This window comes from Bubalus bubalis, chromosome 13, assembly GCF_019923935.1.
Source record: "Bubalus bubalis isolate 160015118507 breed Murrah chromosome 13, NDDB_SH_1, whole genome shotgun sequence".
Taxonomy (NCBI): domain Eukaryota; kingdom Metazoa; phylum Chordata; class Mammalia; order Artiodactyla; family Bovidae; genus Bubalus; species Bubalus bubalis.
The window spans coordinates 58,648,912-58,665,703 of NC_059169.1; the positions used below are offsets into that span (position 1 = coordinate 58,648,912).

The following is a 16,792-nucleotide window of genomic DNA, read 5'->3' on the forward strand; positions in this document are numbered from 1 at the left end:
TCCTTTTAAAAGGAAAAGGGAAATTATGGAAATCTGCCTGGGCCTGGAATTGCATTAAGAGGTGGATATCCACAGAGGAAAGTTGAACAGGATCTAGCCAGGGTAATAGACAAATATTTCTACTTATCATAAAACACTCTTGGGCTATTATAAATTGCCTAAAACCTTAACTTCTTCTGTGTCTGTGCCTAAAATCAGTGGGTAAAAACAATTCAAGGTGGTCCACTTTGTTCCTTGGAGTTGATTTGATATATTTGGAAGTAAGACAGCAAAAGGCTGGGAGGAGCTCATGGGGTAATGCACACTTCTTTAAAAATTAGATTCTATGGATTTCAAACATTAACCCTTCATTCCTGTGCAGGAAACCTCCGAACAACAACTAAAACATAGTCATCAGTCTAGGGAAACCTCAGAGAAAATGCCCCGAGTCCCATGGAGAAAACAGAATACCCCGGCCATGCATTTGTCATCACCATCAAATGGATTAAACTATATTACCCAGGAGCCCCTTGGTCTCTATTCCTCCCATGGGCAGTTAAGGGGAATGCGGCCACCCAGACTATGGGACAGAGGGTGGCAGTCAGCACCATGCCGTGGGCTGGGCCTCCCCTCGCTGGGAAGCTTAGGAAGGAGCAGGGTCCCAGGAGTTCACTGGTTAGAGCTTTGTAGGGTGGATTCTACCCAATGAAAGAGGAGTCTGGCATCTCAACTTTCAGAAAGTTATTAAAAGCTCCTTCTAAAAGGGATGTCCAACCTGGGAATTGTGTACTCTGTCCAGTTTATGTAACAAATATTAATTGGAGGTAAAATTTAAGGGTCATCTTTTCAATGCCATTTTGCACAGGAGAAAAAAGTTAAAAGCAGTCAATGGTCACTGCAACCACACGGACCCACCGTCTCACCTGTCCATAGCCAGACTTCAGAGAGGTCCCCGTGGTGTGTTAGATGAGCTCTGCCAGCTCTGTAGCCCAAATTAGCCCAGAGGAGAGGGAGGGGCAGGTGCCATGCAGGATCCCCGGAAAGCCGCTTCCCGTTTATGGGCAGTAGTGTCAAATTAGCTCTCATGTAGACGGCATTTGTTTCTCTCCTCAAAACTTCCCATCATAACCATCGTCTTAAATCCACTTCCTCTTTCCTCTTTTGCCCCTACAAATCACTGTGACGTTTTTCTCCTCTTCGACCAGGAAGGTTACTTCCAAGCATTGCAATTCCATTCACACACAGGGTCAGTCATTATCCATTTGTTGAAAGGCTCATCCTTTATCTTAAGACCACATAAAAATTGCTCCAAGTATTTATGACTTTGAAAAGCACCTTAACCTTGTTGGGATTTTTGTATCTGTTTCTCCCTCTCTTTCTTTGTTTCCTTTCTTCCAGAACATAAGGCAGAATAGCCGTGTTAGTGTTCGAAAGAGCTCTGCTGAGATTCAGGGCACCTGGAGGGAATCCCACCTTTGCAGTTCTTGCTGGGTCAGCCTGGACAAGTGACTTAACCCCTCTGAGCCTCCATTGCTCTTCTGTAAAATCAGAGCAAAACTGCCCGCTTTCTCCAGCTTTAAAATTGGCTGCTAAGATTAAGCAATTTAATATTGTGTATTTTGTTGTTGTTGTTTAGTAACTAAGTCATGTTCAATTTTTTTGTGACCACATGAACTGTAGCCCACCAGGCTCCTTTGTCCGTGGGATTTCCCAGGCAAGAATACTGGAGTGGGTTGCCAGTCCTTCTCCAGGGGATCTTCCTAACCCAGGGATCAAACCCATGTCTACTGCATTGGCAGATGGATTCTTTGCCCCTGAGCCACCAGGGAATCCCCAATATTGTATGTTAGAGAACTTCATTAATGAAGCACAGAGATGTTGTCATTGATGTTACTGCTAATGTCTTCTGTCGCTGGGCAGCGAGTCATTCTGCAAAGCACATTTTCTCTGTAGATGAAGCTTCTCTCTTTAGGGCTCCATTTCAGAGGGAGATCATAATAAAAATAGTATAGCCTTCCCGGTCTTCTTTAAAAAAGGACAGTGGAAAACTGTCCTTGATAACCCTCAGTCACCATTACAATATCCATAGAATTCTAGAAGGCAGGGGCAGAAGGGGGCTTCACACTCAGGGTGCCTGTGTTAGCTGGCTCAGACTGCTGTCACAAAATAATACCCAAGCCCGGGGGCTTGCTACTGCTAAGTCGCTTCAGTCGTGTCTGACTCTGTGCGATCCCATAGACGGCAGCCCACTAGGCTCCCCCGTCCCTGGGATTCTCCAGGCAAGAACACTGGAGTGGGTTGCCATTTCCTTCTCCAATGCAGGAAAGTGAAAAGTGAAAGTGAAGTCCCTCAGTCGTGTCCTACTCTTAGCGACCCCATGAACTACAGCCTACCAGGCTCCTCTGTCCATGGGATTTTCCAGGCAAGAGTACTGGAGTGAGGTGCCATTGCCTTCTCTGGGGGGCTTAAACACAGGCATTTATTTTCACTCGGTTCTGGAGGCTGAAGTCCAGGCCAGGGGCTGGCAGAGTTGGTTTCTGCTACAGCATCTGTCCTTGGCCTGTGAAAGAACGTCCCCTTGCTGTGTTCTCACCTGGCCTCTGATACCTCCCCGGTGGGGGCTCCTCTTCCAAGAGGGACACCAATCATGTTGGACTAGGGCCCCACCCTCCTGGCCTCATTTGAACTTAATCAACTCTTCAAGTACCCCCACCTCCAAATACGGTTACACTCTGAGGTCCTGGGGAGTGTGGCTTCACCCCGTGACTCTAGGGGTATACACTTCAGCTGGTAGCAGTGCCCGACCCCCTCGTTTTCCAGGTGAGAATCTCAGATCCAGAGAGGTTGAGTTAGTTGCCAAAATACCCATTGCTGGTATCTGCAGGACCCGGGAAGACCTGGACTCTTCCTGTCCTCCCCCACCTGCCTTTGTCTCCTGTCCCTTCCAGGTGTGACCTGACCACCTCCTGTCCTGGGCTGTCACTCCCCCACCCTGCCTCCCCACCCCTTCTAATCTGGAAATGCTGGCGGTCTGGATTCCACGCATGGGAAGGGTTGCTCACTCTCACTGTGCGGAAGTTTAAGGAGTGTAGGGGTGGGACGAGAGTGGGCACTTCAGGGCATGTATTTGGGGATCTTGAGGCTCCTATATGCAGTCATCCAGTTTGGGGGCCATGTTCCCATAGTGTGACCCACAGGTAAGTAAAGTATTAATGCACTTTTTATTTTGTGGCTATGCCCCGAGCCTTGTGGGGTCTTAGTTCCTTGACCTGGGATTGAACCTGGGCCCTTGGCAGTGGAAGCATACAGTTCTAACCACTGGACAGCCAGGGAAGACCCTTGTTAATGCACTTCAAAGAGCCACATTGATAAGAACTCTTCTGTGTTTGTTCTGTAGCACTGGGAATGCCTAGCAGCTGGAAAATGCGCTTCATCTTACTGCAGCCACACGTCTTATATCTTCCCACTAACCATTTACACACCCATGGGGAGGAGAAAACACATCTGTCAATCCAGCCCCACTTCACTGGGGAAGATTTAATAATGAGAGTCTACCCTGAGGTCTCATGCTTTTAAGATTTCAACACTTTTATAGAATAGACCACAGCACATGCCCATGTGAAATGGAATACTACCATTCATCACTAACGTGTCACAAAACTTGTCAAAATTCAGCAGTTTTGAATTTCATGTTTTTCATACTAATTGACAACATCCAGAAAAGCCTTTCCTAAGTACCGTGGACCAGAGGCAAATCCGCCATCACATTTGTGAACCAGGGGCCCTTATATGTACATAAATCTGGCTGTTAGTTCCGTGGAGATTTATTTGGTGTCTAGTGTGTGCTTGTCTCCCCAGTGGGTCTCCTCCTCTGATGTTCTCCTCTTCTTAAAGGGCACCACCACCCAAATCACTCAGACTAATTGCCTGAGTCATCTTCGGGTCCGATCCCTGCCCTTCCCTCACCTCCCTCGTCCAAGCCAGGGGCAAGTGCAGGTGGCTTTGCCTCCCAAATGCTTTGCATACCCACCCAGGACTGCAGCTTCAGCCCCGGGTTACGTCCACCTGGACCCCAGACATGCCCTCCGCTCTGTTCTTCTTGCCTCCTCCAGCCCATTCGCCATGCAGCCTCCAGGGCACTCTTGTAATCAACGCTTCATGAGCTCCTGTTATCCCAAGTTTAAGACTGTCAAGGGGTAGGGGGGCCCTTTCCAGTTACTGGAGTGCAAGCCTCACTCCTCCCTGGGGACCAGGGACCTCGTGAGATCCAACACCACCTCTCCCCACCTCCACTGTCTCCATCACGGACCCTCAGGCCCCTTGTCATCTTCCTGTCCCTTAAGTGAGCCCCGTGTTCCCAGCTCAGGACCTTTGCTCTTGCGGTTCTTCCTCCTGGAACCCCCTCCCTCCAGCTCTCTGGGCCCGTCCCCTTCCCCATCATTCACATCCATCTGGATGGGGTTTTCTCAGGTGCCCCCTGCATCCGCCATCCCCTAACATTGCTCTCATTTTACTTTCTCCAACTGCTGTTATCTCAGGTTTTCATGATCTGACATCTTGCTGTTTAAAACTTCTGCCCGTGTCTTTATTTGCCCTCCTGGCAGCGAGTCTGGTTCTCACCGCACGACTGGGCATGGGATGTAGCAGCTGCTCAGTAAATTCAACTACTGTCTTTTGATAGTCCGCCTGCCTGTCTGACCACAAATACTCAAGCGTCTCTGACGCTGTCCCTGCCCGCTGGTTAGGGAGGTGGACGGGTAAAGAGATGTGCTGCGATTCTCAGCAGTGAGGGCTTGAAGGCTGATTCACCAAAGCCTCACCTCTGAGACATTGAAACCCTGGTGCAGTGGTCACTCCCACCCAGGTGCGGAGGGACCCGGGCTCCAGCCCCTGCTCTGCAGGCCTTGGCCCCTCCCGCGGGGGCCTTGGATCCCTGAGTTACCCCTTCTCAAACCTCCTGTCCTACTGGACACCCGCCTGGGGCCCAGGGCATGCCAGTTGCATAGTACCCAGGAGGCGCTCCACTAATGCCAGCTGTTTGGTCCAGGGCCCTGGGGATACTGTGTGCACCTGCAGAGATGCCCAGAGACCCCCGACTCCCCACCCTGGCCTTTCACCCACATTTCTACTCCTAGTCCCTGAACCTTTCCTCCGTCTCAGCCCCTCCTTGTCTCTCTTCTTGACCAAGTGAAGTTGCTCAGTTGTGTCCTACTCTTTGTGACCCCATGGACTGTAGCCTACCAGGCTCCTCCATCCATGGGATTTTCCAGGCAAGAGTACTGGAGTGGGTTGCCATTTCCTTCTTCAGGGGATCTTCCCAACCCAGGGATCGAACCCAGGGTCTCCCGCACTGTAGGCAGGCGCTTTTACCATCTGAGCCACCAGAGAAGTCTCTTCTTGACATTTTCATCAAAAAGAAGGTCCTTTAAAAAATGAGGGCAGTAGAGGGCAGTGTGGCCCAGGATCCCAGGCAGCATGTTTCATGGACTGAGCCTGCCGCCTGCCGTGGGTCGCTGTGATCTGACAAGAGTGGACAGAGGCCTTTGCCACCAGAGGGCTTTTCCAGGCATTATAGTTCCCCCTGGTGGACACAGATTTGTCACAGGATCACTGCCATCAAAAAGGACCAAACACACACAGACACACACACACACACACACACACTCAACTAAAGTTTACAAAGATGCTATAATCTTTAAGCCCACATAATTGCACTCTTAGGAATTTATCCTAATGAAGAAAGCAAAAAAAGAAAAAATATGTGAGTGACACAAATCAAATGTCCAATACTAAGGACGTATAAATTACAGTGCATCCACATGAAAATATGGTGGCTCAGTTGGTAAAGAATCTGCCTGCAATGTGGGTGACCTGGGTTCAATCCCTGGGTTGGGGAGATCCCCTGGAGAAGGGAAAGGCTACCCACTCCAGTATTCTTGCCTGGAGAATTCCATGGACGGAGGAGCCTGGCAGGCTACAGCCCATGGGGTCGCAAAGAGTCGGACACAACTGAGTGACTAAGGACACACACATGAAAATATGAGGGGACCATAGAAATATTAAGCGGGAAGACATGGAAAATTCCTACCAGGGATACTGAAGTCACACTACTGCAACAGCTGTGAAGGGATTTTCAGTGGAAAGTTTTCATTTTGTTTGTGTCATGAGATTATGGGTAGTTTTTAAATTACATTTTTTTCCCTTGAAAGTTATTTTGTCTTTTCAATTACTCCCCATATCTCAAAGAAACAATTTAATCTTTTAGCTGACTGTGGGATCCCCTATCAATATGTAACAATACTGACTGTTAACTTACTAAGGCTGCTGTACAAAGTACTGCGGGCTGGAGGGCTTAAAAGACAGAAATTAATTTTCGTACAATCCTGGAGGCTGGGAATCGAGATCAAGATGCTAGCAGGGTGACTTTCTTCTGAGGCCTCTGCGCTTGGTTTATAGATGGCTACTCCCCCCCACCCCCCGCAGGTGTCTGTCCTTAGACTTCAGTCATATTGGATTGGGGCTGACCCTATAAATGACCTCATTTTAACTTTATTAGCTGCAAAAATCCTGTCTCCAAACATGATCACATTCTGAGGCACTAGGGATTGGAACTTCAACATATAAATTCTGGGGGACACAATTGAACCCATAACAGTGACTATTATAATAATTCCACATATTTATATACAGTCTTCACCTTTTAGATGACTTATTTTATAATCGTCAAAGCTTAAGCATTATCTGTGATGTAAAAGGTAGTATGATATTATTCCTTATGCTTTATCATGAACTGCAACCAGATTCTTTTCTTCAGTTTAAGTCTAGTGTGGTAATTACTGATCTTTGCTACCTCTTTCCAGTAACAAGTTGTAATTATTCAAGGGACATTTTGGGCAATTGTTTAAAGAAAATTGCTCTTACTGAGTTTTTCCCCTCAATTTTGATTTATGAACTGTGGTGTGTGTGTATGTACTACATACACGCACTCTATATATTCATACATACATATGTTCAATTATTGAAAACTACCACAGACTCTAATCCTGTTTTTGCTTTTCAAACTCATGCTTATGAATTAGAAATGTAATCAGTGCTCCTGGCCTGTCATAATCCTGTTCTTTTAGGAACTATTTTCTCAGCATTTTAGGTTCCAGGGATTTATTATTGGTGTGTTTGCCTCTCACATTATAAAGTACCAAATGTTTTCTCATGAATAGAAATAAAGGAAGAATGTATGCAAGACTCCAGAGGTTGCCCATAAAAATTAGCCCACTTTAACCTCTGTGTACAAAATTTCCCAGTAGATACATTTTTGAGAATTTACCAGAGGCAAGAGGATGTTTATTTCTTTAGGGACTCTGTTATTGGAACTTGCTCCCTGGTGCCTCAGCTGCAGCTCTTATCCAATATCTTCTGCAGGCCTGGGGCTTATGACACAGGGTCATTGGAAGAATAGAGTATCACTTCTTGTATATAATAGCTGTTGGGAATTTGGGGCTTGGTGCTAGATGTGGAAAGGTGATTACTTTGGCCACCTGATGCAAAGAACCAACTCATTGGGGAAGACCCTGATGCTGGGAAAGACTGAAGGCAAAAGGAAAAGGGGGAAACAGAGGATGAGATGGTTGGATGGCATCACTGACTCAACAGACATGAATTTGCACAGACTCTGGGAGATAGTAAAGGACACAGGAGCCTGCCTTGCTACAGTCCATGGGGTCCAAAGAGTCAGACATGACTTAGCGACTGAACAATGATAACTGAGGCCGCACAGTTCATGATTTATTGAAACAACAGTACAGTTCAGGAACAGCTCTAGGATGAAAATCAATCAATCATTGCTGACCCGCCCCTCTCCCGCAAATAGAATCCCAGGCCTTGAATCATCCCGCTGCCGCAAACATGAACAAAATCACACATTTGATGGAAGTGTCCTGTCCTTTCTGACTGCAGGTGACCATAACCTTTTCAAACCCAGTCTTCTTAATCATGGTAGTCATTTAAAAAATATTTTAACTCATAAAACATTCAAACAAATCATAGGATTTTCTTATATACATATTGTTGCAGGTGTTCATTGGGAAGTGAGTCCTGTCAATTAAGCACACAACCTCCGAGGGGGGAAGGACAGATGGAAGGTCAGACACACAGATGCATTTCCATCACAAGTAGAATTCTGCTGTCCTGCTCATCCTGCATCTTGCCTTTTTTGTTTAACGATGTATTACAGGTCATTCCAGGAAAAGATTGACCTTGGTTTTTTTTTTAGTTACCTGTATGCCATTGAATATGGGATTTGTCCTATGTGTATAGTGGACTTATCTTCATTTATTTAACTAGCCCCCCCCCAACTATTTCCCAAAGGCAAATCATGCTGAACTAATTATCCTTCATCAGATTTTTTTGGCTCTCTTGTGAAATTGTTGACTTAAAAGATATGTGCATTTAATTTTTTTTCTCCAGTGTTAACTGATTTGTTGTTATTCATTTCTTGACCTTTTTTTCTGTTTTATTCCATGTATGCAATCTATATCATCAACTTATTGTTTAGATTTACTAGAGTTAAAGATACCAATATTAGTATTAATATATGAAAAGTACATTTTCCCCATATAAAACAGTACTTGTTAAAGAATAGTACATGGTGAGCATTTTTTATTATTTTCATTTGAGTGCAGTGTGCTGTATTTCTAGTTAAGAAACAGTAAGAAAGGTTCTCAGATTCCACTAGCTCCACATATATCCATGTGTGTGCATGTGTGTGTGTGTATAAAACAGTGTAGTGGTGAGGTTTTTATTTTGTCAACATACATCTTCATCATCATTATACAGAGTTTCAAAATCCAAATATGAACTTTCCTTCTACAAACACGTCTAAATTTATCCTCTGAGATATTTTTCCTGTCATGTTATTTTGCAGATTTTCTTTCCATTCTTGGTAAAAACTTTATTGAGATATAATTCACATGCCATACAGCTCGCCCGTTTGAAAACAATTCAGTGATTCTTAGTATATTCACGGAGTTATGCAGCTGTAACTATAATCTGTTTTAGGACATTTTCCTGACCCCAAAAAGAAACCCCGAACTCTTCAGCTGTCACCCTTCCCAAGCTCCCATCCCTAGGATTTCAATTTTGAAAAATACTTGAACCTGCAAAGCAGCTCCTCAGTTTATACCCCCAACGTTGCTCCATCAAAGGCCAGTTTTCTCCTACCTTCCCTGTATTATCAGAATATTTCATCTCGATCAACCTTGGAGGTAAAAAAAATCTCTTGCTTTGATCTGCATGTATTGAATCATGAATGGTGCCGACCATCTGTTCTTGTGTTTGTAGACTGTGCTTCATCTCTGCACTGCCTTGTGGGCCTGTTGTAAATACAAACATTGTTGTCACTGCTTTATTTTTATCCCATTCATCGTGGCAGGGTACACGGGGCAAAGACTATGAAGTTCAGTTCAGTCGCTCAGTCGTGTCCGACTCTTTGTGACCCCATGAATCACAGCACGCCAGGCCTCCCTGTCCATCGCCAACTCCCGGAGTTCACTCACCCATCCATCGAGTTGGTGATGCCATCCAGCCATCTCATCCTCTGTCGTCCCCTTCTCCTCCTGCCCCCAATCCCTCCCAGCATCAGGGTCTTTTCCAATGAGTCAACTCTAAGCATGAGGTGGCCAGAGTATTGGAGTTTCAGCTTCAGCATCAGACCTTCCAGTGAACACCCAGGACTGATCTCCTTTAGGATGGACTGGTTGGATCTTTAGTTCACCTGAATTACAGAAACAAGAGCACTCTCCAAAGAGACCCCGTGCACCCAGACACCTACCCTGGAGCCCATTGCTCGAGGCTCACCAGTAGTTACCGTGTGTCTCCTGTCCGTCCTCCATCCTTCTCTGTCGGAGGACCCTTCACCTTTCCCCAGTGTAGGTGAAATGATTGCTGTTTGTGTGGAGGTGGGGAGGAGAGATGGACTGGGAGTTTGGAATTAGCAGATGCAAACTATTACATATAAAATGGGATAAACAACAAGCTCCTATTGTATAGCACGGGGAACTATATTCACTATCCTGTGATAAACCGTAATGGAAAAGAATTTTTTTTAAATGTATATATGTGTAAATAATTGCTCCTCTATTGGCCTCAGTTTGACTATGTCTCAATCCATCGAGCACTGTTTTTAATGGACATTCCATGGTCGTTCTGTTAAAGCCCAGTCACTCCAGGATAAACCTGTCTTTGCGTGTACATCTCTTCCCTAGTCTGTGGATCCTGGTTGTTTCTTTCACTAACTAGGGTCCCTGGTGAAATTCTAACAACTTGCCCAGGTTGGAGGGTCTTTGGGGAAAACTGGAGCTCTATTCAGACCCTTGGGCATAGGTGATTCCTCACCGCTGCCTCCAAGCCTAAGCCACTGTGACCTTCAGTTCCTGGTAGGTTCTGGCTGTTTTTATGAAGCCCATAACCTCCCTCTTCCATGATCTCACTACCAGGGGCCAGAAAACCTCAGTCTACTTCTGTCGTTCCTGCTGTATTTATTAGCTAGTGAGTCTTGCCACCTGTGGTGGAAAGCCCGGTGCACACTCATCCTGACATATATATTGTTGTTGTTATCGTTTGGTTGCTCAGTCATGTCTGACTCTTCGTGACCCCATGGACTTCGGTCCACAGGGGAGAGAAAGTCTGTACAATAATGTCCTTGTGCATATTAATACTTCCAGCTTTCCTCTGTTTGTGATTTTTTTATAAAATACAAAACTAGTTTTTAAAAGCCTCAAGAGTATAGCAATTGCTTAAACTGTAGACCAACCAAAGACTTTTGAGAAGTACTTTTTTCATGAGCATTCTTTAGAGTTGCTGGCACTGGTGGTAGTAAAAAGCAGAGGGCTTTTTTGATCAGTCTGGTTATTGCTTTTAAATTCTCTACAGACATTATATCCTTTTATCGCCCACACCTGACATGGGCAGCACTCACCACCTTGCTCTCAGTACACCCGCGGATCGTAACTTTCTCAGATTGTGTATCAGAATCCTCCGTCAAACGGTGGGACCCAGGACACGGGGCCAACTGAAGCCCTGGACCAGGAAGGCCTTTGGGACAGCATTAGGCTGCTGGGCTGGGCCATATTCTTACACACTGCACACAGAGCAAGACCCAGCCTGTCCACCACTCATTTCACCAGGGAAATAGTGTCCTTAAACATATCCTGCCTTTGCAGCTCTTACTCTACACGCTGTGTGACCTTGGGCCAGTCACAGGAGCTCCCTGGGAGCAGGTTCACCCCAACACCCAGTGTCTGTGTTGAGGCTCAGATGCTGTAGGTGGGAAAGCATTTTGCGTGCTTGCGTGTGTGCTAAGTCCCTGCAGTCATGTCCAACTCTTTGAGACCCCATGGACTGTAGCCCGCCAGGCTCCTCTGTCCATGTGATTCTTCAGGCAAGAATACTGGAGTGGGTTGCCATGCCCTCCTTCAGGGGATCTTCCTGACCCAGGGATGGAACCTGTGTCTCCTGCCACTCCTGCTTTGCAGGCAGAGTCTTTACCACTGAGCTTCTGGGGAAGCCCAGGGAAGCATCTTATAAACCATGAAGCTCTGCAGAAGGAAGGGGATCTTGCCCTGGTCCTTCTGCCCACACCTTGATGTTGTAGCACAGGGGTTGCAGACGTGAGGCTCTGAGTGCATCCTGGCGGGTTTGTGACGGTGCACTCTCCCATCCCCTCCAGCTTTCCAGGCGGCCAAGTGTGAGAAGCTGCAGCGGGAGAAGGCAGAGTTGGAGCGGCGCTGCGAGGCGGAGGTGCGGAACCTGGGCTGGCAGCAGGAGGCCGAGCTGCGGGACCTGGAGCGGCGGCTGCAGCTGCAGTTCGAGACGGAGGTGGCCCGGCTCCAGGAGGAGCACCGCGCGCAGCTGCTGCGGATCGGATGTCAGCACCAGGAGCAGGTGAGTCCACCTGGCCCGCCCTGCCCTGGGGATCCACAGGCCGGAGGCGGAGGGGAGCCAGCCGCCTTAGCCCGGAGTCCTGCCACAGGTGAGCTCCCCCGTCCCCACCCTCCCGCCTCGGTTCTGTCCCCTGTCCCCTCTCCGTCATCCCCTCCAGCCACTCTGGCCTCCTCCCTTGTCCTCCCAGGCACACTCCAACCTCTGGGCTTTTCTGCTGGGCTGTGCCCACTGCCTGGTAAGCTTCCCTGGTGGCTCAGTCGATAAAGAGACTGCCTGCAATGCAAGAAGACCTGGGTTGGATCCCTGGGTCGGGAAGATTCCCTGGAGGAGGAAATGGCAACCCACTCCAGTATCCTTACCTGGAGAATTCCATGGACAGAGGAGCCTGGCAGGCTATAGTCCTTGGGGTTTCAAAGAGTCGGACATGACTGAACAACTAAACCAACACACCAATGCCTGGAATGCTCTCCCTCTAGACATGCCATGGCTCCCTCTCTCCCTCCCTGGTAGACTTTTCTCACTGAGGCCTTTCCTCACCCAGAGTTACAGCTCCTCCCCCCACCCACACACACACACACTCCTGTCCTCCTCCCTGCTTTAGTTTTTCCTGGGCACTTATTACTACCTAATGTGTGATAAACTTGACTTTGTACCCTGTTGATCTTCTGCATAGCCCATGAGGGCAGTGGAAATAACAGACACACGTGTATCTAGCACGTGCTGTGGGCCGCGCTCTGCTCCTCCCTCTTTTCATGGACTAACTCATTTAACCCCTATAGTCACCCTACCAGGGAGGGACCATTATTACCCCCATTTTACAGGTGAGAAAACTGAGACCCAGAGGTTAAATACCTTGCCGGAATTCATGCTCATGGAAGAGCCAGGGTCGGACCCAGTCTGAACCCAGGGTCCGTGCCCGCAAGCCCTGAACTAGGGTTTTCTGCTGGGTTTAGTCTCGAGTCTCTGGCTTGGCACTGCCTGCCTGCACAGGGTAGGCCTTCAGTGTGTATTTGCCTGATGAAACAAGGATTCTGCTCATTAACCTTAGCCTGGCAGTCTTCCCAGAGAGGGTCATTCATCCTAGAACAGCTGGGGAAGAATACCCAGGGAGCCAGTCAGTGTGAAAGCGGGTGGGAGCCAGGCATGCCTGTCCCCAGAGCCGGCTGCAGGGTCCATTACTGCATTGGCACCAGGGTGAGGTGAGCCCGCTCTGCCTCCATGAAACTCATCTGCTTCTCCCTTCTCTCTTCTTCCTAAGCCCCTAAGGCTCTGATGCCCTGGTGCCCACCTTCTAATTGGTGTATTGTTGCCTGGAGTCTGCTTCACTATCCCTAAGATCAACTGGCACTCATGAAGAGCACTTTTCACATCTCAGGCTAATGCCAAGTGGCCCTTCACAGCCATGAACATTTGGGCTGCATCCCCAGTAGGTATCCCAGACAGCGATGGTCCCCAGAGGCTGGACAATCATAGGGGAGAAATATTAGAGTAATAATAAGTACTGTCGTTGGAAAGAGCAGTCTCTGATTTGACAACACTTTCCTCTATTCAGCATCTCAGCATCTTCTGTTCAGCATCCTCCTCCTTTTAGAGGCTTGTGGAAACCAGACACACCTGCCTTTTTAAGGTGGTGTAGACTTAGAGGCCAGAAACAGATAGGTTACAGGTAAGGTTACCTGCTAGGCTAAGATTAGAAATGGAACCTGCAGCATCTGCCCTAAGTAGACATTCGCTCAGCTGCCGTCTGTAGTCTTACCTGCTTCTTGACTCCCTGATACAGGTCAGTCCTGGGGCAGATATCGGCTGTCCTGTGTCCTATATCCTGGGGTAGTCAGGCCCAGTTTTATATGTATACCCATATTCACTGATTTTGGGTCCAAACTTTTGGTTGGTTGAGAAGATGTCAAGAGATGGGAGGAAGGGCAGGAAGGGATCTCCCAGCAGGAAGAGGAGCCTCTGAACGAAGGCTCACATGGGGGTGTCGTGTGTGGGAAACCACTGAGCCGGGGCCCCTGCTGAATGGAGCCTGTCCACCAGCCGAGGGACCCCAGGCAGAAGCTTGCTAAGCTGGGCACGTGCTGGGGGGTGTGGTCTCACCCACCTCTAAGCTGAGACCATAGGCTTTAAAAGATTTCATTTTGTTATCGTTTAGTTGCTAAGTTGTGTCTGATTCTTTGCAACCCCATGGACTCCTCTGTCCATGGGATTTCCTAGGCAAGAATACTGGAGTGGGTATTCTCCCTTCTCCAAGGGATTTTCCCGGCCCAGGGATCAAACCCAGGTCTCCTGCATTGGCAGGCAGATTTTTTACTTTTAAACCACCAGGGAACCTAAAGATTTCATACTGGGAGAGATTGGAGGCCCTGACTTTTCCACTTGAGAGTGAGTTACCTGAGCTACTTAGTTATATTTTTAAAGAGCTCTGTCTTATCAGGGCTCTGAGTTCTGTTCTTCTGGATCCTTTATGATAGCTAAGTGGTTCATTCATTTATTCATTCACCTATGCGAAGAATAGTTGTGAATGCCCTCCATACACAAGGCCTCATGTTACTGCAAAGGATGCCAAGCTTTATAAAATGTGGACCTGCTTGCTCCATAGCCTCTGGTTATGGATCCGGGGAGTTTCTGAAGCACGTGCCCCAGAAAATGTAATACTGGGTGGGAGATACAGCTGCTCTGTTCAGGAACTGAGAGTTCGCTTCCAGCTGGGAAGATGCGGGAAAGCTGTATGGTGGAGGTTTCATCTGCATGCTTTGCATTTGAGCAGACCTTTCCTCTAGAAACCCCTGGAGGAGGGCATGACCACCCACTCCAGTGTTCTTGCCTGGAGAATCCCATGGACAGAGCCTGGTGGGGCTATAGTCCATGTGGTTGCAAAGAGTCCGACACGGCTGAGCGATTTTCACTCGCTTCCTCTAGAAACCCATTGGTTTGGGGACGAGGCCAGGGATGGATGGTTTAAATCTGTGAATTATTCAGACCCCTGAGTCTGCTTCTGCGGCCGGATGTTGGCTGTTTACCTGGCCTTCAGCTTCTCTGGCAGGGAGCACGCGGCAACAAGGAAGAAGGCGAATGCGCACCATTTCCAGGTAGAGGAGACGTCCGTGTGCTTGGTCCAGGACGGGACTCGGTGCCTGAGCACAGTGGGATCTGGAAGGAAGGTCTGTGGTTTCGGTGATGTGTGCAGACCCTCCACGAGCAGGTCTTCCCCTTGGGGTGGTCGAATTCGGCAATGCCCACACCTCCTGCCACCTCTGTCCTTCTCGAGCCTTGAAACTCGAGTTCACTGACCCAGCCTCTCCCCGGTGCCCTAGTGTCCTGACCATGCTGGGAGGCTGCTTCTGTTCCGACCTAGGAGGTTTTTTTTAAACTTACTTATTTTGCTTTTGTCGGCGCTGGGTCTTCGTTGCTTTGTGCAGGCTTTCTCTAATTGCTGTGCGCGGGGGCTAGTCTCTGCTGCAGTGTGCAGGCGTCTCACTGAGGCGGCTTCTCTCGCGGCAGAGCACGGGCTCCAGGGCGTGGGCTCAGTACTTGTGGCTCACGGGCTTTGTTGCTCCACGGCACATGGGATCATCCTGGATCAGGGATGGAACCCGTGTCCCCTGCATCAGCAGGCGGATTCTTACCCCCGGACCACCAGGGGAGCCCCAGACACTGGATTTTCTGAGACTTTACTCCAGTCCTCCCTTGCTAAAGCAGGCTGACCTCTGATGTCACCACAGGACCCCCCAGGAAAATCCAGCTGTCCATTCACTGCAAGAGGCAGAGGCCATGTCTCTGGCCACACGTGGGAATCCCATGGGGGAGCTGCTGATGAAACACCCCTTCTGTCTGCACCTGGAATTGGAGTCGCTGAGTAGGGGTCCCCGGGGCCCAGAGCTGTAGGTGTCTGGTGTCAGGGGACGAACTGGGCCTCATTCTTTGCCCTGCAGCCTAGTTAGGGCACAAGCAGGGGCATGGCTTGGCCTATGCCTTTAAAGATACAGCGTGACTCTTATTTTAAAAGTATGATTATAGAGGTGTTTCATCAAATTGATGCTCATTCTGGAGCTCACAGTGCATTAACAGAAGCGAGATTGCCCGAGCTTCCCCATCTCAAAGCACACGAGGCAGAGTTTTCACTGTAAACACAGATGCTTTTCATTTTTGCTCCAAACGTACTCATCCACCAAGCCTGGTATTTAGTGATCTGACTTGTGACCTTTGACCCCTGCCTCCAAGACCTCTTGGTCTGGCCCTGAAGCCCCTTGCTCAGGGCCCCCTGATGTTCTGGATTCTGCATTTTGAGCAGAGACGCCTTTTCAGAGGAGCCTAAGTGTTCATCCTCTGGGTTTACGTTTGCTTTGTCTCATATCCAGGACACACTTTCTGCCATTTCCTAAAGAAATGATCCTTTTAGACTCACTGGCGGCCACAGCATCCTCACACTTCATCACATGTACAGAGGCTGCTTTGGTGGTCGTCTTGCGTCCTGACTCTGATTCGTCCCGCACAGCAGGCACACAGTCACCATCAGCAGAAACCACACTTTCTAATCAAAGAGAATGAGGTCCCAAGGGACCCTCCATCTTCCAGTGTGAGAGCCCCACCCGTCACAGCACGGGGCCTAAGGGATGCTGGGATGTGGCCGAACAGGAAAGATGGGGGCCTCTGTGGACACCTGCCCACCCAGCGGGCAGCAAAGGCACCAGCGGACAGGGCATACAGTCAGCCAGGGAGCTTGGGCAGGGCTGGCCGTCGGCTCCGAGCTGGTACCAGAGATGCTGTAGCAGGAAGGCGGAGTCAGAGGGATGGTGAGTCGCCTTGGTATCTGGAAAGCGTTGTTTAGAGGGCCCTGGAGAGAAAAGACAGGGGCGGCCCCCTCTGTCTCATCAGA

At 48.6% G+C, this 16,792-nt stretch overlaps 1 protein-coding gene across 8 annotated transcripts in view; it reads left to right on the forward strand.

Moving 5' to 3' along the window:
• The window catches only part of MTUS2 (microtubule associated scaffold protein 2), a 392,307-nt gene that overhangs the window by 353,109 nt on the left and 22,406 nt on the right, over positions 1–16,792 (forward strand). For 7 of the 8 annotated variants that reach the window (XM_006078577.4, XM_006078579.4, XM_044927309.2 and 4 more), the window contains one exon: positions 11,702–11,916. In XM_006078577.4, the coding sequence (XP_006078639.3) occupies positions 11,702–11,916 (215 nt within the window). Of the gene's footprint in view, positions 1–11,701; positions 11,917–14,947; positions 15,078–16,792 lie in introns of all 8 variants that reach the window. The other variant, XR_006544081.2, reaches the window with a different exon arrangement.